The following is a 27,501-nucleotide window of genomic DNA, read 5'->3' on the forward strand; positions in this document are numbered from 1 at the left end:
GAAGGGGCTGCCAGGGTTTGAAAGCTGCCCATGACCAACAGGCATTAGCCTGTCACAGTTGCCTGTTAATGTTACTGTTTTGTCAGCCAGGCTTTGCTTTTAAAAAGGTGAATTTCATGCTGTTCATAAAGCAGAATCAGCCAGATGGGATATGCATCATTCCAGCTCTGCATATGCAGCTTCCTCCATGGCAGCATCACTCCTCAAGGGGCAGATCTCCTCACTGTAAAGGACTAGATAAAATGCAGCTGTGGCTTACTCATGGAGAGCAGCAGCCACATCCCATCAACCAGATAAGTCTTTTTTATTGACATTGTATTTCTCTGTGTGTGTGTGTACGTGCATTGTTTGGTTTTCCCTTCTCCAAAGCTACTCCTTGCTCTGATGTCCAAGTCGGGGCACTGCCTGCTTTAGCAAGTGCATCCCTCTCTCCCACTCCACTTTTCCATTGGTTTGAGCCACCACGGGCACTCCCAGTCCCCTCATCTGGCAACGTTCCTTTCCCTGTGCTTGGGCATCTCACACATGAGTAACAGCCTGGCACTGGCAGATGCAGTTTGTGTAGCTCTGCGAGGTCCTGGCTTTCCGCTCCTACAGACAGGACCCAACTCGCCTGCAAGTGCCCTCTTCCCAGACTCCCTGCAATGGAGACTGCCTGGCAGTGCTGCGACTGACTGCCCTTATTCCTTTCAAATATCCGCTCACTGTCAGAGCATTTTTCTTTGTTTATTGTGCACAGGACAAAGACAACATTGTTCTTCTCCAGCCGCTATTTCTTTCTTAAGTTTCCCTCAGCCTTCCTTTCTAGGAAAACAATGGTGCTGGTCCTGTCCTCACAGCTCCTACAGTGTTTGCCAGCACTGTACTTTACTGTGATGTATGGGGACACCATGGAAGAAAAGGAGCTGCTGAGCACTGACACCCCATGTTCAGGCTCAAAACCAGCAGCTTTCCAACCCTTTTTTTCATTTTGCAGACCCTTAAATGTTTTGTAGTGGCAATAGCAGCAGTGCCTCTGGTTGCATTTTGTGAACATGGTGGATTTTAACTCAATTTTCCTGTCTTTTGAAGACACCGGAGGGCCATATTTAATATGTGATTTATATTTTCTCTTGCTTCCTTTTTTTTTTCCTTATTACAGCTTTTAAGGTTGGTGTCAGCAAAGCAGAATTGAAAAATGGCATCACTGGTTTAGATCATATTTAGGCAGTTTTCATTTGAACTGATGCTTACCAAAACACAGGTTTTTAATTTTTTTTTTTTAAGAACTAACAATTGTCTGGTACACGGGGACTCTAACCTTTATTTATACGTTGAGAGTAACTTTTTGCGGCTGCAAATTTGGGGAATGCTGGAGGCTAATGCTACAGCCAGTGGCATGTTAGGAGCAGGCAGCGCTGACAGCACAGGGAGAGTCAAGCAGAAGATAAGGATGTGTGCTGGAACAGGGCCAGGAAACAAAGACGGTTCAAGTCCCTCTCCCCACCCTTGTCCTGACGGTGAAAAATGGGGCAGTTGATGCACTCCATCTTTACCCAGACTTTACCCAGTTGCTGATTTTGTAGCACAAATTATTCTCTTTGAATGGCTGTGATGCTATGTGAAACTCAGACTGGTTTTCATTTCTTTGTAGAAGTGCCTGTATTTGTAGCTCCCAGGTACCTCATAATTGCTCCCAAAATTAAAAGCTCCAGGTCACAGCCGGTTTGGGGTATTTCACCTGTGTCATGCATTGTAAATGTGACATGGCAGGATATTACCAGGAACTGATTTCTGTGCTGGTTTCATGACTAGAACCCCTCTGCTTTGCCCCAGGGGTGAATCAGGACAGGCATGGGGCCACACGCCCATGCACCCCACAGGTACACCCTGCCTGTGGGCAAGGCACACTGCACACCGCAGCTCACCATCTTCTGCCAGGGTGGGGATGGTGGTGTCCATGGAGGGGTCAGACCTCCCAGGGCCACAGCTCTCAGCTGCTCTTGCACATTTGCTCTGCAGTGGCAGAGCACAGCCTGGGCTAACCAGTCTGCAGCTACTGTGGATGTGACACAGCTCCATCCCTGTGAAGGAACCTTTTGCTTCCATGTTCCTCTAGTGCTGCCATACATGAGTACCTCTATGCCAATGGACGGGGAACCTCAGCTGTCCCCGAGCTGCGTTACATACCAAACCCAACAGGATTAGTCTGGTTTTGCCAAGGTTTGAATGAGCTGTATCTGAACAACTTGCAACATCTTCAGGAGATACCACAAAACCATCAAACTTTTTTACTACTTTTAGATCTGAGGCCCAGATGATGGAGTGAGACCTGTCTTGAACACATCCCTCATGTTCGTGCAATGGTGAAAGCAGTTGCAGGGCTTGGGAGCACAGCTGTGGGATTTCACCTTTGGAACAGTTGAAGCCTTTCTTCATTTCTACAGCTTTATGTGTTTCGGTCTTTCCAGAGCAATACTCTTCAGTCCTGTTTAAAGGATTTTGTACCTTTGATCCCACACCTACCCAGTGCTCACCGGGGCTCACACATCCTGCCTAGTTGCTGTCATACCAATAACCTGCACGAATTTGCTATCGCAAGACAAGGAATTGACTTTCTGACTTTCAAGACTGCCTCCAAAGAGATGGGGGACAGCACAGTGTTACCATGTAATGATGGCTTCATGTGCCATGCTGTGATGTGGCACCTGCCTGTCAGCACACTGCTAAGTCCATGTGCCACTCCCTAATTCAGATGCTGTGGTTAGATGAGCCACAAAACTCCTCGGCTGTCACTAGGACAAGAAGTAAGTGCTGTGACATAATAGGCCTCAAACATAAGGCCCATGTTACAGCCACCATAGAAGCTGATCATCTCCATTCCACTAAAATGCACTGAGGAAGTGTCCTACATCCACAGTGTGCAGCTTGGGCCCCTTCTTCCTGCCACTATTTCCTTCATCCTGGAACAGAGATGCCCACCGCACAGACCTGTCCACCATGAACAGCCTCCAGCTGCTCATCTCTGCAAGCCCTCAGCCCAAGTCCGCAGGGAAATCATATCTCAAAATCTCAGCTGTGACAGAGCCATAAGCTGAGGAGGACACGATTAAGTCAGCCTGACTTCTTCCTATAATCACATCGCATGGGAGGAACAGGAGGGCTTCAGTGAACCATGTATGTACACGCTACAGCATGCTGTGCTTAGAGAAGCTGCTCAGAGAGTATCTGCATCCCCACCTGCTCTGCTGATCAGAAAGGCAAGGCTGTGCTTGCCAGATCCTGTGGTTATTTACTCTGGCACAAAATTAAAATAACTCTGTTTGTACTGGAGGATGAGTAGAATTTAACTCTTACTTAAAAATAAACATGCAAGCAAGGAATATGAAAACATATGAGTGTAAGAAAATATATTTATTAAATTCCATGACAATACTATGGTAAAATTGTTAAATACATGCGTATTTTTAGACACCCAAGCAATACAACAGGATTTACAACAGCCAAGCAAACTAGGTTTAAAATGTATGCAAAGTCAGTATCTTAGTGTTAGGTTAGTCCTAAATGTCATCTGCCACACTGGAATATTATTTCCCCAACATGATCCCACGCTTCCTTTTTTCAAGCATGCATGTTTAACTGCTTAGCTAATAAATCTTCATGTCAATACACTTTGTTGAATCAGCATTTTACTTGCTATGCTACAACTTGATTAAAGTGCCTCGTGATGATTTTGCTTAAATTGCAAAAGAAATATTTTTTCAATAGTGGATTTGGAAGGTGGAATACTTCAGTATCATTCAGCAACAGAAATGTGTTAAACAAATGATTAGATTTAGTGTGTTGGGAAGACTATTATTGTCAGCTTGATTTATTCTCAAAATTAATTTCTATAGATAATTATTTCAAATTGGCAAACAATATTTCCCACTAGTATTAAACAGAAGTCCATTAAAATCTTTATAAAAACAGAACATAAAAACATCTCTAAACAAATTATTCACGCTGTAAAAAATATGGTATAAAAAGAGCTAAAAAAAATTGAACCTGTTCACAGTATATAGTTTTAAATTTACAGCATTATAGTACAACTTTTTTTTTTTTTATTAGGTGACCTGTATGACTTCACCAGCTCCGCTGTTTCGTGCACCACAACAGGATCAAAGTCCAAATTACTGCTCCCCTCGAGTAGCATTTCAGGTACAAGTCGATTCAGTTAGCTTCTTTTTTTGTTATCCCCTGCTTTACAAAATTTTCTGACATGCCATGAAGCATAATATTTTGTTCATCCTAAAGCACTCTTGAATCACAGAAACATTGACAAAGGATTCTTCTATTGTATTACCACTAGAAAGTGTGAGACCTTGCCAGTTTTTATTTTACTTTGCCATGCTTGAGCTATTTCTTTCTTGAATTTTTCTTAGGCAAATAATGAAAATGAGAACACTTAATTCTTTCCTTTGTCCCTGGGTAAGTTTTACTTACTACATTTCGCACAACATGAGACCAAATGAGTTACAAAAGTATTGAACCTTCTCGTGGAAGTTGTGCATACGCTTCCACTGGAGCTTGCTTTCACGTAACAACAATCGAAGTGCAGACTTGGGACTGTCCAAAAACCTAGCTAGAGGTTCTGTTGGGTATCACATTAGAAAGTAAGGATGTCACCTGCTTTGCTGCACCAAAGTCACCTGGGCAGCACTGGCACAAGGACAGGGTGAGACTGGAGAGGGATTAACGCCACCCCTGCGTGCAACACCCTGCCATTAGACCAGCTCACCTGCATGGCGATGCTGAGCCCCTGCCCCCTGAAATACAAAAGGTCTCTGGAGACCTTTTTTGTTGTAAAAGCAGGACGAATTAACAGACAGATTTCTGGGGAAAAAGTACTGTAGTACTGTCACACACCCTGGGACAACTTGTAAAGTTACAGAAACCCCTGCCAATACCATATGAGGTTTGTTTGCATAACATGCAAAAATGGAACAAACACTGGCTATCTTAGAAACACTAGGGAAAATCCAGAGTTATATAAATGGGGGAGGGAAAGGAAAAAAAATTGTTAAAGAAGAAACTGTTTTCCAGCTTCTACAGAGATATTTAAAACCTTAAGACAGGCCTAAGCATGAGGAAATTAGTTTTTAAGCACTCCAACATTTCTGAATCCATGTCTGGCATTTAGGCTTTGGGACTGGGTTTCCAGGCTTGCTAAGGAAAAGGCAAAGAAAAAGCCAACAACAAATCTTGCAAACTGCCAACAGCATCTCTGAGCATCAGCCACACAGGGCACTGCTTAATGCACAGCAGCACAAACTCCATGTAGCCTGTCGGCAGGAGCGCAGGTGGCAGCTGTATCCACTTGACAAAACCGCGTCCCAGAAGGCATATATTCAAGTACAGGGCTCCGAAAAAGTTGCTTTGGGCATTGCAAGCCAACTTCCTCTGCAATATGCACCTAAGTACATAATGATGTAAAAGTACATATGTGCATAAGAGGTTAGGACTTAGTGTTAAAAATATTAACGTCATCTGCACGGAAGTCTTCAAAGTCTGTGGTAGAACTAAAGATGCTATTTACATGGGATTTACATACCTAGATTTATGGTACACGAAGCCTTGTGAGCAATCTGATTCTTTAAATGTTACATTTTTCCTATGTATTTCAAATTCTTTTACTATATTTCTATCTACTGTTAGATATACCAATATTGTATTTACAAAGGAATATTTGTCTAAAAATAGAGCACACGATTTCTCATTGCCTTTTCAGAGTGATGTCTAAACACCTTCTCCCTCCAATGCATCCAACTGCCTTCATGTTTGCCGCTACTCATGTACAACTGAGTTTCCTGGAGGACAAGACCACAGGAACCACCACAGCCCTAAGCTCTACCCAGCTGAATGGATCAAAAAAAAAAAGAAAAAGGTAGCTTGAACGTGCCCCTTTAGAGCCGCCTAAAACTCAAAGTCAGCGGGAGCTTGTTGCTGCTGTGTTCCCAGCAGAGGAAAGCTCAGGTGCCCCACATAAACCAAAGACAAAGAAACACGGTGCATTTCCCAGTTGTGCCATGACAGACAACATGGCTACTGGTTCCCTCTGGAAATGGTTTATCTACTACAAAGCAGCAACTACAAATAATAAAGACAGCTACCACAGCAAATGTCATTCACTGGGTCCTACATCTGCCTATGCGGCCAATGCATAGCAGGGGAGGTAATTCACTGCCTGCAATATTAGCTTACTTTTTTGTTGATATATTAACTAGTAGTTCTGTGAGGTATATCACATGCAGATCTACCATTCCAAAAGTTAACAGAAAAAAACCAAGATCACAGATCCCCACACATGTCAGAACAAAAATAATTCATGTGTCAAATAGGAGAGTGCACGATGTTACATCAAATGTGACTGATGTTCCACGCATACAGTGAACAGTACAAAACCCCATTACAAACCCCAAATTGTCACATATGACAGGCATGGCTCAAAAATAAAAAGCAGCAGTACTGATGATTTGCTTCAGAAAGAAATTGCTTGGCATTAACACCCTACATCTCTGAACACTGATCCAACTGGAGGACTGAAGCACTGAGTTGAGAGTAATAGTGTTTTGGACACAATCCCTTCTGGTCATATCCCTTCTGGAAGTTGTGTTTTTTTGGTTTGTTTTTCTAAAAAGCTGAAACTTCTATTCTTCTAGAAAAAAAAGCACAAAGGCAGAAGAATTACAACAAAATAGATCTTCAATAAAGGAGTAAGATCTTCCAGAAAGTGATGGTTAGGAAATGTAGTACTTCAGGATCCTAAGACATTTTTCAGAAATTGTTTCACTGAAGATGCTAGGAAGCCTGAAAGCACTAGTACAAGGGGTCTGATCCCCTCCGAAGCCTGAAGTTTTAGTCTTACAATTGTTATCCATGCACTTAGAGGCTAAACAGCACCATGCTTTGAAAGTGAATTCGGTACGAAGACATTCCTAAAGACGCTTTGCTGGTTTAGCATGGCACTAGGGCTCAGAAAGCAAGTTCATTCCCTGACTGTCCTCGTCATTTGTTCTTACGGCTCCACGCACCTCAGGGTGTCTTCACATGATCACAAAATCAGCACACTGCCTCTCACTACCCATTTGGTATTTGGATTCACTGCTGAAGATTTAAGATAGGCATTGGAAAGGAGTTGTTGCTGACAGCACTGAACAGGCTCAAAGGAAACCACAGAAGTGAAGCAGCTGAGCTTTCAAGTGCTGGAATGAAAACTGCTTACTGGTTCACAACCATTAAGCAACAGTAAATGATGCTACATATGCTGCACAAGCCTATGTCTCTCCCCCCTTCACCCCACTCTTCTGCTGCTGATACAAAATGATGTGTATGGTAAGCCACAGCTATTAACATGACTCTTCTGCCCTACATTCTGGAAGTCAGAACACTAGTCAAATAAGATACATAGTCAAAGTTTAACATGAAAAAAAAAAGAGCGATGGATAGATGAGAGTGCTTTGATAACATCAAGGCAGACCCTGTTATTTGTGGACCTTTCCTCTACCTAATCACTTAGAAATGAAGCAATCTAGAATGCTGTTGCCATTACTGAATACTCAGAGCAGCACAAAGGAAAACCTGAGTATGTGATGCTTGTGTTTAAGTGATTCACTGTGGGAGCACTGTGAAAGGTGTTAGGCTGAGAGCTCTGTGTGTTCTCTGCAGCTGCCCTGGCTTCCAGTCAGCCAAATTAAAAATTGCTAGCACTCTCAAACTTCAGTTTGGTTTTGTTTCTTGCAATACACAACAATATGAAAGCACAGTTACTGTTCATGTTCAGCTGTTCTGCTACACAGGTTTTTTTTGTTTGGATCACCATACAATACTGATTGCTCCTCTGCACTGAGAAACTCCTACATAAAAATCCCAAACCACTACCCATACACTCTGTCTGTGACATCTTCTGCTTTCAATTAAAAGCATATGGCAGCACAACCCAAAATTCATCTTAGGAGATAAACACATTAAGCCAAAACTGCACTAGTGAAAAGAAATCAGCTCCAAAAGCCAGATCTTGAGAAAGGGTTGTTACTGTTAGGAGTTAACCACCTCCCAGCTATCAAGCACAAAGGGCAGAACTGCTTCCTTTTATGTATTAGTGTTCTGAATAATAGGCACTAATAGATTACGTATGAAACTTTCCCTTGCAGTGACGTCTGGTGACAGATGGCCACCAGCACTTTGCACTGCCTGTCTTGGCTTTTCACTTCCAAGATTCAACTCAAAAGCAGAATTCTGTCTGCACTTTCTGTTCTTTCAGCCACACCTTGAACTCTGTCAGGTCTGCAGACAGATCTATTTTTACTGGCTTCACAGTTCACTGTTCCAGGAGACACACACAGGCAGTTGTTACTGATGGCGATCTGGATGCTATTTAGTGTTTTGCTTTTTTGTCAGTTTTGAAATCTGCCTGGATTTTCATTCTATGGAGATGGCAGAGACATACCAACATCTGAAACTGCACAATCTGTGGCTGCAACCTAACACTTGGTTTTATTTTGCTGGTTAGGTCACGTAGTTTGGAGACCAAATGTCTGCCAAGGTAGCCATCTTCCTGGTCTGCTCTCACACCTTTACAACTAGCAGCTTAGCCAATTCAGCCGCCTTCTCTCTTTTGGGATCTTGTTTAGAAAAGCACTCCACCATCTTATTTCCTCAAAAAACCACAAAGCAGCTAATGAAATTGAAATCTAAGAAAAGATTCAGTTAGGACTTTATGGAGACCCTTTTTGATCAAGCTCTTTAACATCTGACCTCTCACCACTGTGTTTTACAGTAAGGAACAGGTGAGTTAGGAAGCACTTTCTTCTGTAAGCTAGTGAAACTCATGTGTGCCACAGTCTGAAGTTTACACAGTGAAATGTTACAATTACAGCTGCCTAAAGATGCGTACACTAAAACAAGCATTTTCAAAGACGATTGTTCTGAACACTCCTTTAAGCACACAAATGTACACCATTTCAGCTTCCTTTGCATCACGTGTCTGGTAAAGGAGAGGTAGAATTGGCGGCACTAAAACCTCCTTGGGTTTCTCCCTGCCACTTGAGAAATCCCACCTTGTACTCCCAGGTAGGATTTGTAGAGAAGGTCCTGGGTAGACACTGAAGAACAGCCAGGCAACAGGTGGCAAAGCTAATAAAATAAAGAGCATACAAAGAGCAATTTGTTCTCAAGGAGCTAGTATGACTGCATCTAATTTTGCATGACAAACTGCTTGGACAGGTAATGTTAGGAGACACTGATTTCCCCATGGCTTACATTACTGTATAGTGCAAAGACTGCTGAACACTGGGGGTGAACAGAGTACTGTACCACGTTGAAGCAGGAGAGCTGGAGCTATGAAATACAAAATGCATTAGTGCAATATATTAGGAAAGATTAACTCCTTAACTAAAGGATAGAAAAAATATAAAGCATCCTAAGTTTTTTTTTTTAAAAAAAGAAGTTTAAAACTTTATGCAGTTCTTGTTGAGGTTTAAATCAGTGTTACACTTTTTTCCCCAAGTTTGTACCCCTGAGTCAAACATTGAATAAACATTGTACAGTAGGTACAGAAACTAGTGTCTAGTCAAAAAGCAACAGATGTGAATGGTCATTGCTTCAGAAGTGTTAAAACAGTGACAATACCCTTCTGTATGGGAGAAGAAAAAAAAAATAGTACTCTCATTTGTTCTTAGTTTATAACTAGGTACAAGATGTCAAGAGTTTCCAACCACATCACTTCCATGCATTGGGACGAGGTTTGTGATAAATGAAACCTTCAGTAAGGAGACGTGTTGGGGCTGCATCATTTGGGTATGCACAGTTGAGTACAACTACAACAAAGCAAAGCAATAATCCCCAAGTTATAAGTTGCATGAGACCATATTAATCTTGGAGCACTATGTGAAGGTAGGCAGAGTTCTTTGACTATGATTATCAGGAGCTTTAAACTCAACACCCCTTATATCCAATTTATTTTACTTGAGTAATAACTGAATTGCTGTAACTTTGGCCTCTTGGCCTCTATTAAAATGGAACATTAACACTTCCGCTAACTTAAACGTGGTAGCATTCAGCTCACTAGAACCTCTGCTGACTGTCTCCAAGAATAATTCATGCCTTTTGCACTTTTCTTCTTCCTTTCTTTACAACATTAGGAATAAGAGCTTATTTAGAAGGCAGGTTCAGGTGCAATTAGGCCTCACTGTTAATCATTTGGTTTGTTCTGAAAAAAGTGTGTAAAGGACCACGCTATGTTACTGGGTTTGGGAGAGTCTTCATCATCTTTTGGGGGAAGCAGAAACTGTCGAGAATTAATGGAGCACGGGCTCCCAAAAGATGCATTTTCATTGTTGCTTTCAACTGATCCAGGAGAGTCTGGAGTGTCCATGTTCCAGACATTTGTGTTTGCTTGAGGTCTGTAACCTGCAATTTTATCCAATTCTTCCTCTGCAGGTGAGCAACTCTCTATCTTCAGAGCACTGATAGGCAGCTGCATTTGTGGCTTATAGCCTGCTGTAGTCACCAAATCTATTTCTGGCTCCTCCTCTTTATTAATTTGAGGCTGATACATTGACTGGATGTCAATGTAAACCACCTGAGATGACCCCACAGGTTCATCCATAGGGGCATTTGAGATCTCCTCTTCAATGATAGGGGGGCAGTAGGACACAACCACATGGTTCTCCACTTCTGAGTCAGAGCCATCTTCAGGCACAGTGGCGTCTGCTGCCAGGGACATCATCTCTGTGTCTCCAATCTTGGGAGCTGCAGACTGTGTTTCCACCACTTCAACACTATTGGGGGTGCATGGGTTCATTTCCAGTGTTTTAAGTGTCTTGTTCCCCTGAAGGTAGAAAAAGGAGGAGAGGCTAAGTCAAAAGACCTTGAAGTCCTGAAAGTGACAACTTGCCCAAATTAAACCACTGTGTTGACTTGTGGCTTGTACTCATCCTACTGCCATTAGTACAGTATAAAAAGATGTAGTTTAGTTCTCATTTTCTGGCTCATCACATATTTCTGTTAACATTAAAAGTGTTTTAGCCAACTTAAAGAGACTTCAGATCTTGCAATAAATGTTTGAGAACTCTTTCCCCAAATCTTGGCTTTGTATAACCCATTCCAATAGGTGGTTTAAATGTTATGCCCAGTTCCAGCTACTGTGTCTACCAGGAGGCTGGGATATGGCATGTACACCTCTCCACACTTTCTACTTCTAACTAACACTATGACAAAGACTGGTACATTTCTCCCACATCGTCATCATGCACTGACACTTCTTATTCGCGCAGAAGGAGAGAAATGCAGCAGTCCTTTTCTAGTTGGGACATTGCAAGTAACTACATTAACAAGAAAGCTTTACATAGCACTTGACAAAAGTTACTCAGTAACTTGTCCTGTTGCCCCCTGCCACAGAGTTTTTTTTCTAGAACTGGAGCAGAAGACTCAAAGTTTGCAAAAGAATTCTTTGCTTGCCATACCTTTCAAAATACTACATTTAAGATGAAGGTTACCTCACAGATATTCTTGTGAAACTGCAGTGCCTTACTGTTCTCAGGATTCGGGATCTCTGGATAAAATGTTTCTTTAATCCTTTAAAGAGGAAAGAACAAACTTTTAAAAGTTAACAAGCCCTGAAACAGATTGCAAATACACAAAAGGACGCAGGACTTTTCCCTGTAATTCAGAGTACTGAAGACATCTGGCACAATGATTTACTTCATGTGTGTTACACTTGCACTGAGTATTTAATGGAAAAAACAGCAAACCTTTTTTTTTTAAACTAAGGAACTTGATATGCCACATTTATGGAAATTTGAAGATGGGATGTCTACCTGTGTGTTTGTGGATGGCTCACAAATTATAGTATGTTGCCAGCTTATTTCCATTTGGGAACTGTTTATCAACAGCGCTCACAGAAGACAGGCTCCTGCAAAACCTTTCTGCATTCCTCACTGACCTCTCTCCAACCCACTTTCTCCCTCACCTTCTAGAATATGTTTTTGCCACTCACTTTTCAACGAAGCCCACTGACATCTTTGGGTACTTGGGAGAAAACAAAGAATAACTAAAATAATGGAAAACTCTAGCACTGAAGCAAACACATCCAGAAGAAGATCAGAACTGAAAGCAGGCACTTACCATTCCCTCTTTCGGTAGCAAAAGATGCTGGCCACCACTCCAAGCAGCACAACCACTGCCACAGGGATGAGAATTGCAATGATTAATCCTACAGCTGGGGGATGAAAAGACAGTAAATATATATTTGAAGTTACCAGCAAGTTTTATGCCTTTTCTAACATGTCAACAGATTAGAGACCATTTCATTAAGCTCACCGAACACTGGCCTGCAAACAGTGACCTGTACCATACAACTTCCCTTTGCTGGAAGGGCAAAAGTCCACCTGTAAACAGAGCTGATTCAGTGATAACTACAGGTATCAGCAGATGCTTCTCACTGATTGCTTAATTGAGAAAGGCTTCACGTGCAACACAAGACTGATTGCCACTGTAATTCTTTTCTCAGTAGGCACTGGAAATGCACTTCCATGTTACCTGACCTGGCCACATCTCTGGTAACGGCTCTTATAGGCCAGCAACTCATTGAACAAACAACACTGTCTTTTTTATGGTTTGCAATGCTTCTAATCCCCAGGGTTTAGCTCAAATACATTCCCATTGCCTTCCTCTATTGATGTTAAGTGCCTTGAGTTTGATTTTTCGTGTATTTTAGTTCAGTCTTTCATATGAAACACTTCCTTTTCCTTTATTTCTCATCCCCCAAAGTCAGTCTCTCCCTCTCTCTCTCTCTCTCTCTCTCTCTCTCTCGCTCTCTCTTAAACTATCTTTCTGGGTTTGTTTCTGTCAGGGGATCGATAAAACAGAATTCAAAGCAGAGAGGCATCTGTTTGTAATTCTGAAACTGGTAAATATTTCCACAATGTCTTTCTTCCCACCATGTATTAGCAGATATTCATCATGGGAAACCTGACAAAAACAACTAGCTGCTTGAGAAGACTCCACCATATTTAGTAGTAGTTTAAAAGTTATTTTTCTTGCATACATTACCATTAACTACAAGGTAGCTATCACAGGATACAACCTTTTACTAACTCTGAGCTGTAACAATGTTAGTATTTAAAAATAACCAACTAAATAAATTAAAAATTAGACTGTAGGCCCGAACTACCTAACAGGACCAGGAAAAAAACCAAAATAAGCTCAGGTTTATATACATTGTACAGCCCCTGTACTGAAGACTATTAATGAACAGGGATCTTCAACTTACAGTCCTCCTTTGTCACAACATAGAGGCTGTTTGGAGGGCTCAAACCACCAGCAGTGTAGGCTTGTAGGTCCAGCTGGTAACTTGTTTTGCCTTGAAGATCAAGTATTTTCAAAGACTTCTTTGTTAAGTCAGTGATATTCTTAACTTTAAGTTCTGGATTCCCTGTTTGTTTAGGAGCAGTAAGAAAAGTATAACTTTGTAAGAAAGGATTCACAAAGACAGCCTCAGCTTTAGCAAGACTTTTTTGAAGTAAGCATATGAAACATGAAGAACACTCTGCGTAAAGCAAAACTGATATAAAGATTCCTAGCAATATTGCTTGCTTGGACAACACCAAACAGCACAGCAGTGTGTTGTGGCTGCAGATTGGCTCCAGTTTCTTACACTCCTGCTTGATCTTTTACGTTAAAGTGAGTCAGTTCTATACAGAGATGTCCTTACAAGATGGGTACTGGAAAAATATACCCAATTAAATATAGCCATGTAAACTCCCCTGTGTCTCATCTACCTAGGGTATCTGTAGACAGGGCAGTGTGTCACATTGCCACTTACTCACTGCATAGCTTTATGGCCTCTGAGCCAGGATTTTCTCTGACTTTTGCCTTATATTAAAAAACAACTGTGCTAACCACACAAGGAGCTGATTATTTCAAATGCCTTTGTCATATATCAGGGGCCAGTGAGTAATGCAACTGAATTATGATTGAAGCTTCTTTTTTTAAAGTGAAATGAAATTATTAAAAAGCCAACCCAACCCAAACCAAAACCTTGAGCAAGGAAGTTGCAATCTATAGACTTCATTTACCTGATTCCGAAAGCCTAGGCTTTAAAGCATCTTTTTCACCTTTTGCAAAGGAAAGCCGATATCCCTCTAAAAACCCCTGACAATCTTCAATAGGAATGTCTTCCCATTTTACCAATATAGAATCTGAAGAAGTTTCTTCTACAGTAAAATTTGGTGCACGTTTTGGAGCTGTAGGGAGAATTATGAAGGAAAAAGCTAGTAAGAAACCACCTTATCATTAAAAGCTGAATCCGTGTAAGTGGTTAATCAGTTCAGGGCTAGCATTTTCAACTTTTTCCTGAATACTTTTCCACCACTATCAAGAACATATGTAAAGACTTAGCAGATGATACTACAAAAATACAAGTATGTGGCTCTTATTGTTATTAATTACTGCAGTATCATCTACTAACTGAAGCTGAAAGAAAAATCTCTTTGGGCAGCTTTCTTACAGACCCATACATGTAAATACTCTTCCTCCTGCAACAAACCCCAGAAGATTGCATAAACATTCAGAGCATACAAATTATTTAGCTTTTAAAGGCTTTAACTCTGTGACTTCATAGCTTGTCTTCAAATTAAACACACTCCACATTCCTAGAATGGAAATCTATCTCATCTTAAAAGAACTACTCTTAGCAGGCACCACAAGTCTTTATTCCAATAGTTGTACCCCACTGGAAGAGTTACAGAAGATATTGTGTAAGGCCATGTGCATCAGGACTTATGTCTGACATTTAGCACTGATACACTAGTGCTGAACTCATGCTTAAGAGTGCATCTGTTTTTGTCTTGATGGTTACCTTTCCAAAGGCAAATCTGAATTTTTAGAATTAATGCTCTTGTGCAAAGTGAATACATTTCTCATTTCTTACTAAGTTTCTTCTGCATGTTCAATGCCTTTTTAGTCCCCAAAAGTCTTTATCCTTTTACCTTGAAAGCTTCCAATCTGTTGAGAACACATATGGAAAAACCTTCTGGAAAACTGTTCAGGACTTTTACAGAGATAGAAATGGCTGAAGGTTCAGTTTCTGGTAAAATAGCCTTAACCTCATCTTCAACTTTAGCAATGAAATAAACAATGGCATTTCCAAGGGCTCAGATTATTTCAGCAGCTCAGTTTTCTGAACAAACTGTTTTAGCAGAAAACACATTAAACTTGAAAGTGAAATGGGTTCTGTAGTTACAATACAATACAGTTGTGGTGTTAAAGGGTAAAACCATGTTAAGACACCTGGCAACAGAAAGCATTCAGATGCTAATGCATCTCCAGGCAAGCAAAGCTGAGCCCTGGTTCAAACTGCAGTTATCCAGATGGGGTTGGTATGGGAGGGAATACAAGTGCAATTCTCAAAGTGGCTTCTACTCTAGGATCTAGTTCTGGACTAAGAAGTGCTTTTAAACAGAAACGTTTATATTTGCTGAGCTGTACAAACTGCACTCAGAACTTTACTTTGACTTGATAAATCAAAAAAAGTTGCCCCCTCTCCTGCGGTGGTAGGGACCACTGCCCTGTGGTTCAACTCTGAAGACCAGTGTCTTCAGAGCAAACTTCCGCGACACCGTGTGCCACCACACAAGCTGGAGAACATAGGGTTATTGCATGCTGGGAACTGGAAGTGGCTGGAGAAATGTATTACAATTCAATACAGAGAAAAAGCAGAAGTCAGTAGTACTGTAGAGGGATTCTGGTCTCAGTCTTCTGACAATGCTGAGCTAAAACCACAGTCTAAATTCACTTTGTAAAGATCATGAATGATAACATGCACTTACGCAGCTCTTTCATATACCCAGTAATGTTTTTCAATAACTGATATCCACTGGATTTGCAGCCATATAGTGAGAAGCTGTATCTCACACCAGGTCTAAACAGAGCTGCAAGAGAAAATTGCTGTAAGAAAATTTCACTTAAGAGGAGTTATGCTTTTAGCTTTCACATGATGCAGACTTATATAAACACATAATAAAAGTTACAAAGTCTTAGACCACAGTGTTAGGTATAAATACTATTCCTACTTGCAATTCCTACAAAAGCTATGCCATCAGATGCAGTTTGGAAGCAGTAAGAAAATATAACCCAGAGAAACTCTGGTTCTAAACAAATAGGATACTAAACAAGCTACTCAAATTGCATAAATTGATCTTTTCATAGGGAAACACAAACTGAAGTTACCAGAAACAATCCCCTTTGTTTTCTCCCAAAGCAGACAGGTAGATCCTGCCTCCTCCTCAGAAATACAAATGCATTTTGAAATACCCAGGCTTATTACAGCAAGAGTACAAAAGAAATTCAGAGAACTCTGAAAAGTGACAGCGAAGCACTTTAGCGATGAACTCCATGCCTGAACTGACTACAAAACACAGATATTCATCATATTTCTGCTTCATGTGTCTTTGGTGAGGCATAGAAGTTTGATACTACAATGTGTAAATAATTTACCACTTCCCGGGATTTTCTCAAGTCAGGGTGTACACTACTTTCAAGTTTTTTCCCAAACAAAATGCCACTGTGAACTCTACAGTCAAGTGGGTTTTGCAAGAGTTCAGATGCAGCCTGAGACTCTCCTGGCAGGACTAAGCACAGAGGCGGAATTGCCACCTTGAGCCCAGCCCTAGCAGCCTGGTAACTCCCACAATGTGCTGCAAGAAGCATCCCAGGGAAGAGCTCAGCACTAGAGCGGTGCATTGTTGGACAAACATAGAGTCATAGAATCATTTAGGTTGGAAAAGGCCTTCAAGATCATCAAGTCCAACCGTTCACGTCACAATGCCAAGCCCACCACTAAATCATGTCCCTAAGTGCCACATCTACACATCTTCTAAATACCTCCAGGGATGGTGACTCAATTACTTCCCTGGGCAGCCTAACATAGTATTGTCTGCTTAGAAAAAGCAGGCTTTAGCCAGCACAAGCGAAAACAACATGGACACAGTGTTGTAATTACAGGCAGGAAAACACATCGTCCCCCTGCCCAGGTCCCACTCCCCCCCAGCTTTCCTATGTACAGACCTCCAAGTTGTTTTCTTTAATGAAGACCTTATATATACTCTTCTAAAACCCAAATATAAACACTTTTAGACAGCAGGTAAAAATCCTACATCTTTCTTGGGTCCTCTCTTTCCTCTTCTGCTCCTACTAGTCCCATCACAGCTGAGTTTCATTTCCCTGATCTGCCCACCAGCATCTAGAAACCTGGAATGTGCCCTGTTCCAGGAAACTTCAATTGCTGACAGCAAGCCAACACATGGAGGTCACACTTAAAAAAAATCTCCCTCATGTAAAAACAACAGATAAGTCTTCCCCCATCCCAAGCAGCACTGTTTATGTTTAGAATCCAAACAAACCCCCAATCCCTAGATTAACCATTAGGCTGAATTAGGAAGTTGTTGGGTGTAGCTAGAAGAGGTAATTTCAAAACAGTTAATAAACATAGGATGATAACAGTTATGTCAAGACCGATACTTGGATTTAGCAAGGCTGTGTAAGAAATTAAAATAAACACAGTACCAAGAAGGGGTTCATTTACGCATATAGCAATGCAACAATCTTCAACCTATAGCGTTGGTGTTGCTCTCATTCCACTTGCTGCTTAGGCTCTCAACCAGAAAGACCAACAAAAAATTATTTCTGACTTACCAGACTTTATCACTGCATCTGTTGTATTTGAAGGAAATTTCTGCCAGTCCACACTACAGGGTTCAGAGCCAGATGAATGACACCATTTTACTATATAGCCACAGGTCATGTTGGGGTAAGAATTCCAAGAAATATAAATTCCATTCCCCATTGCTATGGCCCGATCTGTTTTGACATTGTCTGCAATAAAGACGACACAAAAATCCATCAGAAAGCAGACACTTATCTGTAGTCCAAGCTGGAAGAAAGCCTTCCAGCCACAGCACAAAGGTTTTATAAATGGCAGTCATTTCTAAGAATGAAAGGCGTGCTCCTGGTACTGTGAAATTCGAAGTGGTGTACTCAGCTATGCCTTCTGAAGTGCTGGAAATCAGATGTAGCCTGCAGCAAATCCCTCAGCCAGCCATAAGAATAATGACGAGAAGTGCTGCAGCTCAGGACTGGCTCAAAAAGCACTTTTTAAAGGTAAAGATTTACAGCAGATGTCAGGTTCAAATCTGACTTGACACCAATTTGGCAGCAGCCTCCAGCTATAAATTCCTGCTGTCATTTCATCAAACAGTTTGCTTTGTGTTTCTTTCAAAGTGTCTTGCTGTCACTTGCCCGACCACAGACAACCATTTTTCACTGAGAATCAACAGCAAAAGTCAAGTGCCCGGTGAACTTTATGGAGGCTCCAGTCTACCAAGGGTGAATTAAAAGAAAAGAAAAGCTTTTCCTTTAGTTTATTTTTCTTGTTTCTGATTATCAAAGGTTTAGCTGCCCCTGAAGTGATCAGATCTGGGAACAACTTCCAACTCCTGCAACTTCCCTCCACAGCTGTCCATCAGATGGGACCCTGCCAAGCTAAGGGATGTTTTCCAAAGGCCACCACAACAGTGGTGGTCCCACAACAGATCTGCAAAAATAGTCTCAGGGTTAAAGTTTTTCCTTTTTTCTGTGTTCTCATTTATGCTCCCTATTGAGTCTATTATTTCATGTTATTAAAGGCATAAACTATGGAGGGCTGAAGGGCAAGGGCAGTTTTTAAGAACCAGTGCTGTGAAAACTTTACTCTCACAGACATGCTGTGAATGTCTATTCAGGACTGTCCTGTGAAGGGCTGTCTATTTCTAGATAAACTTAACATACAGCTAAGTGTACGTCCTGTTCATGGCAAGAAAGACACACATGACTAAAAAAAGCAAGTCAACTCCAGAAGTCTTTCAATATCTTCCCCTAAAAAACTACTATGCATCCCGTGAAACTACACTTCTATGATGCTGGAAGGGAGCATATCTCTAATTAGACTGCTTTAATTTTCCTATTTACAGGAAAGTTTTTTTACTGACAGTGAACACATGCTCTCCAAAAAATGCTTAAATACACCACACTCTATTTTATTTCCTGAGCCAGAAATTCACCCAGGTCAGTACAGCTCATTTTCATGTATTTATAGCTGCAACCTAGACTTGTAGAAACAACTACTAGCACTATAGCACTACTGTGGTAGAGGAGCCTGTAACAGCCAAATTATATGCCCCAACTCTCTACAGAGCACTTTTCAGAGATGGTGACAAATTAATTAAGGCAGAATACCCTTTGTTTGTGTTTTCTGTTCTCACAAAACCTCAGCAGATCTAAAGCTTCAGAGCCACTGCTCTCTTCCAGGCATTAAAAGCACTTACAGACTGTACACAGGAAGGAGCCAGAAAAGATGTTTGGGCAGACATGTCATCCAGTTCAGTGAATGAGTCATCTTTCATGACTCCAGTCAGTGACTCAGATAATTCCTATACCAACTTCGGAGCAAATCTTCAACAAGTACAAGTTGGGTAACACCAAAGGGAACCTCAGACATCCAAGAGAAAACTATAAATGAATGCAAAGCTCCAGCTGCCATCAGCTGTCCCACACCACAAACCTAGTACAGAGACCTCACTGACTCCCACAGTCTTGCTCTTTCACTGCTAAAAGAGAGCTATAAAAGCATTTTAATTTATTCAGCTGTCCCATACAACTACTTTTCCCTCCAAGGAGCAGACTAAAAATACACTTTTAGGTATTGATGCTTTGGAGAAGCACAAGAAATTTTAAGAGCAATACTTTTTCTTCTCATAGAAACAAACTTGTTTTTTCTTTCACTGTGCATCTCAGTCAAAGCACGTTTCTTCAACAAGAGATGTCCCTGTCTTACCAGAACCAAAATTTCCAAGACAGGCAACTGTGACACCTGTTCGCTGGGTAGGAAAGAAGCAGCAGCACCATACATGCTCCTGGCAAAGAAGCAGAGAGGATCTCGCTGTGTAAATCTGTCCTTCCTGCAGAGCATTGGCCAGATCTGGAGCTGAAGGTTTGGGATTTTGGAGATTACACTCTTTCTGGCATGCAGGAAAGCATGGACTCCCACTAACAACATGCAATATTATCTTCTCTCCAAGCTCAGTGTTCGGAGCAGAAAATCATAATCTGGCTCAGCTATTTCCCTTTACAAAAGCCCACAGCAAGACTGGCAGTGCTTCAATTGGTAAGCTAAAGTCCTACCTCCTTTTCAAATACCAGCTCCTAGCACAAGGATGCCAACACTTTACCAACCAGTCCAATTAATATTCTCCTGCAGAGCTTGCAGGCATTGAACAGACAGTTCTCCCCTTAAAAAGCCACACAATACTCCCAAAAGGTTTTTTTTTCTGATTCTCTTTAGCACGTAACACTTTCCAGCATCTCAACAAGAACACACAGAAATACACTAAGCTCCCTGAACATCAGAGATCGACACTAATGCTTTGAAGCCTCATCCTTGCTGTTCCTGGGATGTGTCCAGAAAAGTGCAAATAGCTGCAGAGACTGCACACTATCACCCTCTTTTTATGTAGAGAGCACAACTAATTGGCGAGATACTACCCTAAAAGCAAAGCAGCATTTTTTTTCTTCCCCCGCCCCCCCGCCCTCCCCCCCAGTAGATTTGGGTGGGGAAATAAACCAGAAACCAAGCATAAACAAACAAAGCATGTCTCTATCTTATTTTTCAATAAACAAACTCGCCCAGGTTCTCCCCAAGCTTTGAAGGTGTTTAGCTCTCTGCTGGGAGCACTCACTGCTTGGAAGTTCCACGCTCGTTATCCTTGAAGGAGGAGATGATCCTGCATGGTTTTTGGCCACAACGCTAACTACACAGTCATTTTTTCCAAGTTTTATCTCAGTACTGTTTGAGGGTTCAGTGACTTCCTTATACTCCAGTGGTGTCTCTAGCAGGTAGCAGGACACTTCATGAGACAGTATTTTTCCATTGGCCTCAGAAAGGGATAAAGGCTATGAACAAACAAAGAGTGCATTAAAACCAAAATGGAATAAACAGAAGAAGACATAGGATAATATGAATTTAATATCCTGATCTAGTCTGATGACTGTATAAGACTAAGAGGCAGAAAAGATAGTTACTCAAGTGTGACTGAGAATTAACACATAAGTTAGTAAGTTTTTAATTTTCATATGTATTAAAAATTTAATTCTTCATGTGAAATGCTTCTCAATGCAATGTTTAAATTATAAAACTTTAATAATACTCTTATTTGGGGAAAAGTATTTGTCTCAATGGATTGTTCTATAGAATGTTAAGAAAAGCAGTCCCATTTATTGACTATAAACCACTCATTTATAAATTTGTAAGGGTATAGTTTTTCATAGAGTTATAATGCATAACATTTTAAAACTTCATGTATCCTATGTACCTTCCAGAAGATTTTTAGACTTCTTCCAGAAGGACTTCTCTCCCTCCAGATATCTGGTCCCCTTGCCGGAGCTAAGGAAAAAAAAAAAAAAAAAAAAAAAAAAAAAGCTTGCTTTTTTTCCCAAGTTGCAGAGTAGACAACTTACCATCTATTAAAAAGTTATCTTTTTAGATGGCTAATTTTTAAATATATGGTTTCACAAGTTCAACATTTTATCATCAAGGAATTAAATAAACTTACGGGCTTCCAGTGTTGTGTGCTCCTCTATTCTGCTCCAGTCACTCCACCTCCAGAAGTGGTCAGCAGACGAACAACGCACCCTGAACTGGTATTTGGTGTATGGGTGCAATGCGTTCAGCTGAGCTGTGTAAATTGAGAATTTTCCACCAGGCATGGAGACATTGTGCTGTTAAAAATTTACAGAAATCAACATGATACATATGCGTATTTTTGTTTCTAAATAACGCTGAAAGTCAATGCCTAAAAAGGTGATTTTTTTCCCCCAAGAATACTGACAGTGTGGAAAAAACGCTGTAGTCAAGCACTTACAAAGAAATTAAAGAAGAAGAAAAATATTTCCTACTCAGTCACCCTAAATAAAGAAAAAATTTTCAGAGGTCTGCCAAAATAAAGTCATATATAGCACAGAAATTGAAATATGACAGCAGGTAGCACCTTTGAGATGTAAAGCATGAAAAGGAGAGATAACACTGATGAGCATTCAACAGGATGAGCTTTGCACACAGTGGCAGGCTGTTGCTTCCCATCTATCTCGTCCAGTCCCCTTGCTCCCATATGCAGCAAAACTGCTCGCATGAGGCAGGCCAGGATTCTACCTTCGGTATTCAGAACCTGCACTTCCACTGTGCACATGCACATCAAACTTGGTGGACAGTGGCCTTTTTCCCAAGACATAGGCACAGAAGCATGCTGCAGTCTGAGCAAGATGTTTCTCATGCCACCTTCTTCCTAGGCAGTCATTTTTCCTTCAAAAGATAGTGTTCCAAGTCTTACCCATGTGATGTCAGTTCACAGCTCTGATGACAGGATTAGTCTCTCCTGTTTCTCTTAAAATGGTGCAAGTCTAGGGAGTATTTCAGTTTCATGATTACATAAAGGAACCCTAAGTCTGGGAATACTTTTTACTGAATCTAATTATAATACATGTGCATCACAGCTGCCAAAACCTGGACTCCAAGTGACTTGAAGTGCGACTAATTGTGCATTTCTAAAGCCAAATGACAACTTCAAAAATATAAAATAAGCCAACAATCTCTCATACAGATGGAAAAGCTTCTGAAAACATCCTCAAAATGCCATGTAAAAACCCCATAACAATTTCACAGCCACTTTTGTTTATTACAGAAAACTCTTGGAGGTCTTTTATTAAGAAACCAGAGACAACGTGACAAGGCTGTCAAAGCTTCTACCAGGCTGTTTGCTGTGTTTGAAGATATCTGTAGCTGCGGCCTGATACAAGTGCACTGAATCAAACTGCTGTGGCAGCGTCAGACCTGACCATCTCCCACTGCCCCAGATGACTGACTTGAACTGGCAGCAGTTTCACAAAGCAAGTGTGTGTTCCAAGCTTTAAGCAGTGTAACTCTCGCTAGACAGAACCGTGCAAACCTACTTTTTTAGCAGTTTAAGCTAACTGAGCTCAGGGTGGGTGATACTCAGCTGCTTGTTTCCCCTCCTGACTGCTCCAGAAGCAGTAGCTGTTGGGACCAGAGAAATGCAGACAGCTGTGGGTGATGGTATCTCAGACTATATGCCAAAATCCAATACAGCTCATCTGTCAGAGCTGTTTTGTATATCTAAAAGCCAGTTCCTTCACCTGTTAATTCCAAAGATATCTATGATTTTATTTGTAGTATCTAATCTATGAGTATACTTAACATGTCGTTACAGAGAAAATACACAATCTTAAGGCTTCCACACTCATTAACTGCTTTGAAAGTATTTTAAAGAGTCTTACAGAGCATGCATTAATGATTACTCTATTATTTTAGAGGCAACATACATAACGATTATCTTCAGTCTCAGCTGCATCACTTCTGTGGCTTGAGTGACTTTATTCAAGGCTGTGCTCAACAGGCAACTAAATGCAGCGGGTAATAGAATACTCCTAAAATCAAATACCTGTTGTAAAAAGCCACCTCTGAGGCTAATGTGTTCAAATAAAAAATTCAGAGTCTGTGCACCAAGACCTGATAATTCAGCATGTGCCTATCCAGGCTGGTCTGAGATACCCCATCTGAACACACAAACACAGAATTTGGGTGTAAATCTCAGGCCAACTGAGCATGCAGTTCTGTCATCAGGCTTACCCAGTGACAGAGATCACCTCCACACTGTTAGGCAATATGGAAGAAGAGGATCTGTTCCCGCCACCTACACTCAGTATCTGCTGCTGGTGTCTTAAGTTAGTATCCTAAGCTCCTCTGACAGTCAGCAGAGTAAATATGCGGCTCTAGTCAGTGACACGCAGCATCAAAGACAGGCAGCACCCGGAAGCCTGAATGCTGAAAAATCTGAACCCCACCTAGAAATACCACCTTCTCTCCAGCTGCAGAGGTCTTCACTGGGGATCACCTGCTGGTACGGATATGATAGGAAGAATCCTTCCCTATCCTGTCTCTACATCACTGACATACAAGCAGGTTTAGCAGCTCCCTGTTACAGCCACAAGCACGTCAGCTGCTGACAGCAAGCAAATTAACTGTACTCTGACGGGAGAGAAAAAAAAAAAGAAATTGAACTACAGACTGCAAGAGGCAATGTGAAGCATTCTGGAACATGTGAGTATTTGCACCAGGAAGGACAAACCACAAGGACTGTTACCTAAAGAGTCAGCATAAAGCTTTATGCATCCTCTCCAAGTACCAAATGACATGGCTAACTTGACTTCTCTCTAAATTGTTTAAAATCAACTAAAAAAAAAAAAAAAGAAAGCAGGCAACAATGGAGACGAGCAGAACTTTTTACAATTTTAGTAGATGAACTTCTAAGCATTACTACATTAATCATTTAATAAGATGATCAGAGTGAAGCTCTTAAAAGAGAAAAGAATTTGAAACATGATTAGTTCAGTGGAAAAAAATCAACATCTCAGCAAAAAAAAAAAAAAGAAAAAATCCATTAAAATCAACACTTACCAGTTTCCGCTCATAGTGACCACTGCTAATTTCAATTTGACACAGAAGCCTGATCTCAGCAAAGCTGCCATTTATAAACCAACGCAGACGGACGCTTGTAGAGCTATTCCCAGAAACAGTTAACTTTTCTGGAGTTTTTGGATGAACTTCAAAAATAAAGAAAAAACCGTCAGTTCTAAGAAAAAAACATTCATTTTGGTTCAGAAAAATCTGGTTTTAAAAGATCAAAGAGAATCAGAAGGATAAATAAGTGATCCGATCAGCAACTAGGACAGCTGGTGCTTGGAAGGCACCCGCAAGCAGTCTCATTCCTGACGCTTTTCTCAGCTATCAAACCTGGAAACAGTTTTACTTAAGGCTGAGCATACTGGCATGTGTGATAAGGAGCTGGAGAGCAGAAAAGCATTTCCCCTCCTACTGACTTTATCAAAAAGCGAAACACGAGCTAATTCAGAAGACCACAGATGAAATCCACTCAATTTTGTTTACCTTCTGGGAACTTTTAAAGTTAGAACTTTAAATCTGCAGACTAGGACAGGCTAGGACTCCTAAATGACCTCTCCCTCCCCTAAAAGAATCCTTCACAGAATTCTTCAATAATATTCAGTACTACTATTCATAGCTATCAAAGAAAAAAATCTCTACTGTTGGATTCAGTCCAGTTACCCTTAAGGAAATATGTACTCTATGTTGGGAATGAAGTGGACAGTTAGGGAAAGAAGGGAAAGGAAACAAATAGGAAATCGCAGTCATATCAACTGGGTACAAAACAGCCCAGTTTATAATTAACAGAAACAAATAATGCTTTGCTAGGACCTGCCAATTTAATCTTGACAATTATAATCTCAGCCTAGTTGAACTGGCACACCAAAAAGTCATGCCATCTTCATGTTTAAATTCAGTTTTTTGGAGAAAATGGCAGAATACTGTAACCATAAGGAAACCTTGAATCCTCAGCGGTGGTTGTGAAGGCAGATGGAAACAGATGGGGAAGACAGCACTAGAAATGTGGTCATCTTCTCCCTTTACTTAAGGGAGTTCAAACTGAAGGTCTAATGAAAGAAGTTGTTTCTTTTTACAAACCACAACAGCAGATGATCATGGCTATTATCAATAGCAGGTAATACCCTTGCTATCACCTTTCACCTTTTAGTGCTACTTTTCTTACGTTCCAAATCCTGCTGTTGTAAAACTGTGTAAAATTTTGCCCTATAAGCAGACACTGAAATACAGGGTCAGGGTCACTTACAGTTCATAAAGTTACACCTAGATTTTAATTACTGATGTGTAATAGAATATGAAGTAATACATAAACAGCAGCTGGCTAATTATTAGATCACAAGTAAATTTTTATCCACACAGCAGTGCATCCAATCTGGTAGCATTACTGTCCAAAACTGGCACCTCCCTGTCCACCTAAACATTGCCTCAGGACATGTCCTAAGCTATTTTCAAGTTCAAATTATTGAACACAGCAAAATACTGGTGACAACAAAGCAAAATAATCACAAGTATACCATGTCAGATCAAACCCAAAACAAACAAATGGTTAGTTAGCATGCAGGAAAAAACATCTTTTTGCCTTTGTAGTTTTGAAGTCTTACCTCTTTGAGTTAAATCAACCATAAGTGATGACTCTGTTTGCCCGATGGGATTGGAGACACCTAGTATGAAATCGTAGGTATTCTGATCTGCCAGTACTGGAAAGCCACAGACACGCTCTCTGTTCATTTCATTGACTTCACATGAAACATTTTTACCAGATATTCTACAAAGTAAAAAAAGGGGGGAACAACTTAATTTTTGAAAAAGATAATTTTTAGCAACAGGCAGAATTCTAGACTGAAAACACAGTAAAGAATGATGGGTTCACTGACACATGGCTTACAGAATGATTTGATTGCAGAGGCATATCTAACACCACAACGCAGGTTAAAGTGGCATCAGTCATGACTTGCCCTGTTCTCACGTGAAACTCTTCTCTTCCACTAGCATAACATTTCCATCCTCACTTCCCAAAATCCTGGAAAACAGGTAGGTCCTGTAAAACCACCTCACAAGTCACAACTAAGATTCTGATTTAAAGTATCTTTGTTCAGATCAGCATACATTTGCATTTAAGGAATGTTCTTAATTGCTTTCTGAACTGGGGAGATGCGACACACACACACACACACACACACACACACACACGTTACATCTTTCTATCAGCCCTGCCTAATCTAAACTAAGGTTTGTTACCTGGGATACACCCACTAGTCCTAGCTGTTTTTAAATCAAAAGCAGGAGAGGCAGTCTGGTAGCAGCCAAGACTAGTTACATCTTTAGAGGTAAAATCTAAAGTTTGTACCTGTATGTATGTACGTATATGCAAGTTGCTTTAATTACGATCTGTGTAAACCTCTCATTCAGTAGCACAAGTTTAATTTCTTCCTTTGGGCATTTTTATTTTGTTTGAGCTGAGTTCTGAGCTCTCTCCATGCCATACTCTCTATTTCAATAGCTCAGTGTGGGCTGAGTACAAGGAAGATAATATTTACCCTGAAATGCATCACATTAATCTTTTCACAGCTTTGGGCTGAGCACAACAAGTCTGAACGACATCCTCATTTATGAGTTGAATACGGGCAGCCAGAGACTGGAGCTCCTTTCCTTTGAATACCTGCTCTGTTTTGTCCACCTCTTCGCACCCTACCCAATAACTTTCTTAGCACCAGCATCCGGGACAACACCTGTGACCATATATCAATCCCCATTGCCTCTGACTTGTTTCAAAGCCACCACGAGACTCCATTTCCCATCAGTTTGTGTGACTCAGGCCTCTCCTGGCTCCTTTCCCTGACTGCTCCTTTGCCATTAAGGGGGAGCCTTCTCACCATGAGAATTTTGTTAACCCGTCACTAACTTCTAATCATAACCAC

The 27,501-nt window shown here is 40.9% G+C and overlaps 1 protein-coding gene across 8 annotated transcripts in view; it reads right to left on the minus strand.

Annotated features, from left to right (window-relative positions):
• Nucleotides 1-3,374: 3,374 nt before the first annotated feature.
• Nucleotides 3,375-27,501, minus strand: part of LIFR (LIF receptor subunit alpha) — a 54,570-nt gene continuing 30,443 nt past the window's right edge. For all 8 annotated transcript variants that reach the window (XM_055698842.1, XM_055698844.1, XM_055698846.1 and 5 more), the window contains 12 exons: nucleotides 26,185-26,348; nucleotides 24,581-24,726; nucleotides 21,663-21,828; nucleotides 21,423-21,493; nucleotides 20,790-21,003; nucleotides 17,713-17,892; nucleotides 15,849-15,950; nucleotides 14,097-14,264; nucleotides 13,292-13,453; nucleotides 12,145-12,238; nucleotides 11,517-11,595; nucleotides 3,375-10,849 (listed from right to left, as the gene is read on the minus strand). In XM_055698842.1, the coding sequence (XP_055554817.1) occupies nucleotides 10,211-10,849; nucleotides 11,517-11,595; nucleotides 12,145-12,238; nucleotides 13,292-13,453; nucleotides 14,097-14,264; nucleotides 15,849-15,950; nucleotides 17,713-17,892; nucleotides 20,790-21,003; nucleotides 21,423-21,493; nucleotides 21,663-21,828; nucleotides 24,581-24,726; nucleotides 26,185-26,348 (2,185 nt within the window). In that variant the 3' untranslated portion in view covers nucleotides 3,375-10,210. The remainder of the gene's footprint in view (nucleotides 10,850-11,516; nucleotides 11,596-12,144; nucleotides 12,239-13,291; nucleotides 13,454-14,096; nucleotides 14,265-15,848; nucleotides 15,951-17,712; nucleotides 17,893-20,789; nucleotides 21,004-21,422; nucleotides 21,494-21,662; nucleotides 21,829-24,580; nucleotides 24,727-26,184; nucleotides 26,349-27,501) is intronic.

The sequence above is a fragment of the Falco cherrug genome, chromosome Z, assembly GCF_023634085.1.
Source record: "Falco cherrug isolate bFalChe1 chromosome Z, bFalChe1.pri, whole genome shotgun sequence".
In the NCBI taxonomy this organism is placed as follows: Eukaryota; Metazoa; Chordata; class Aves; order Falconiformes; family Falconidae; genus Falco; species Falco cherrug.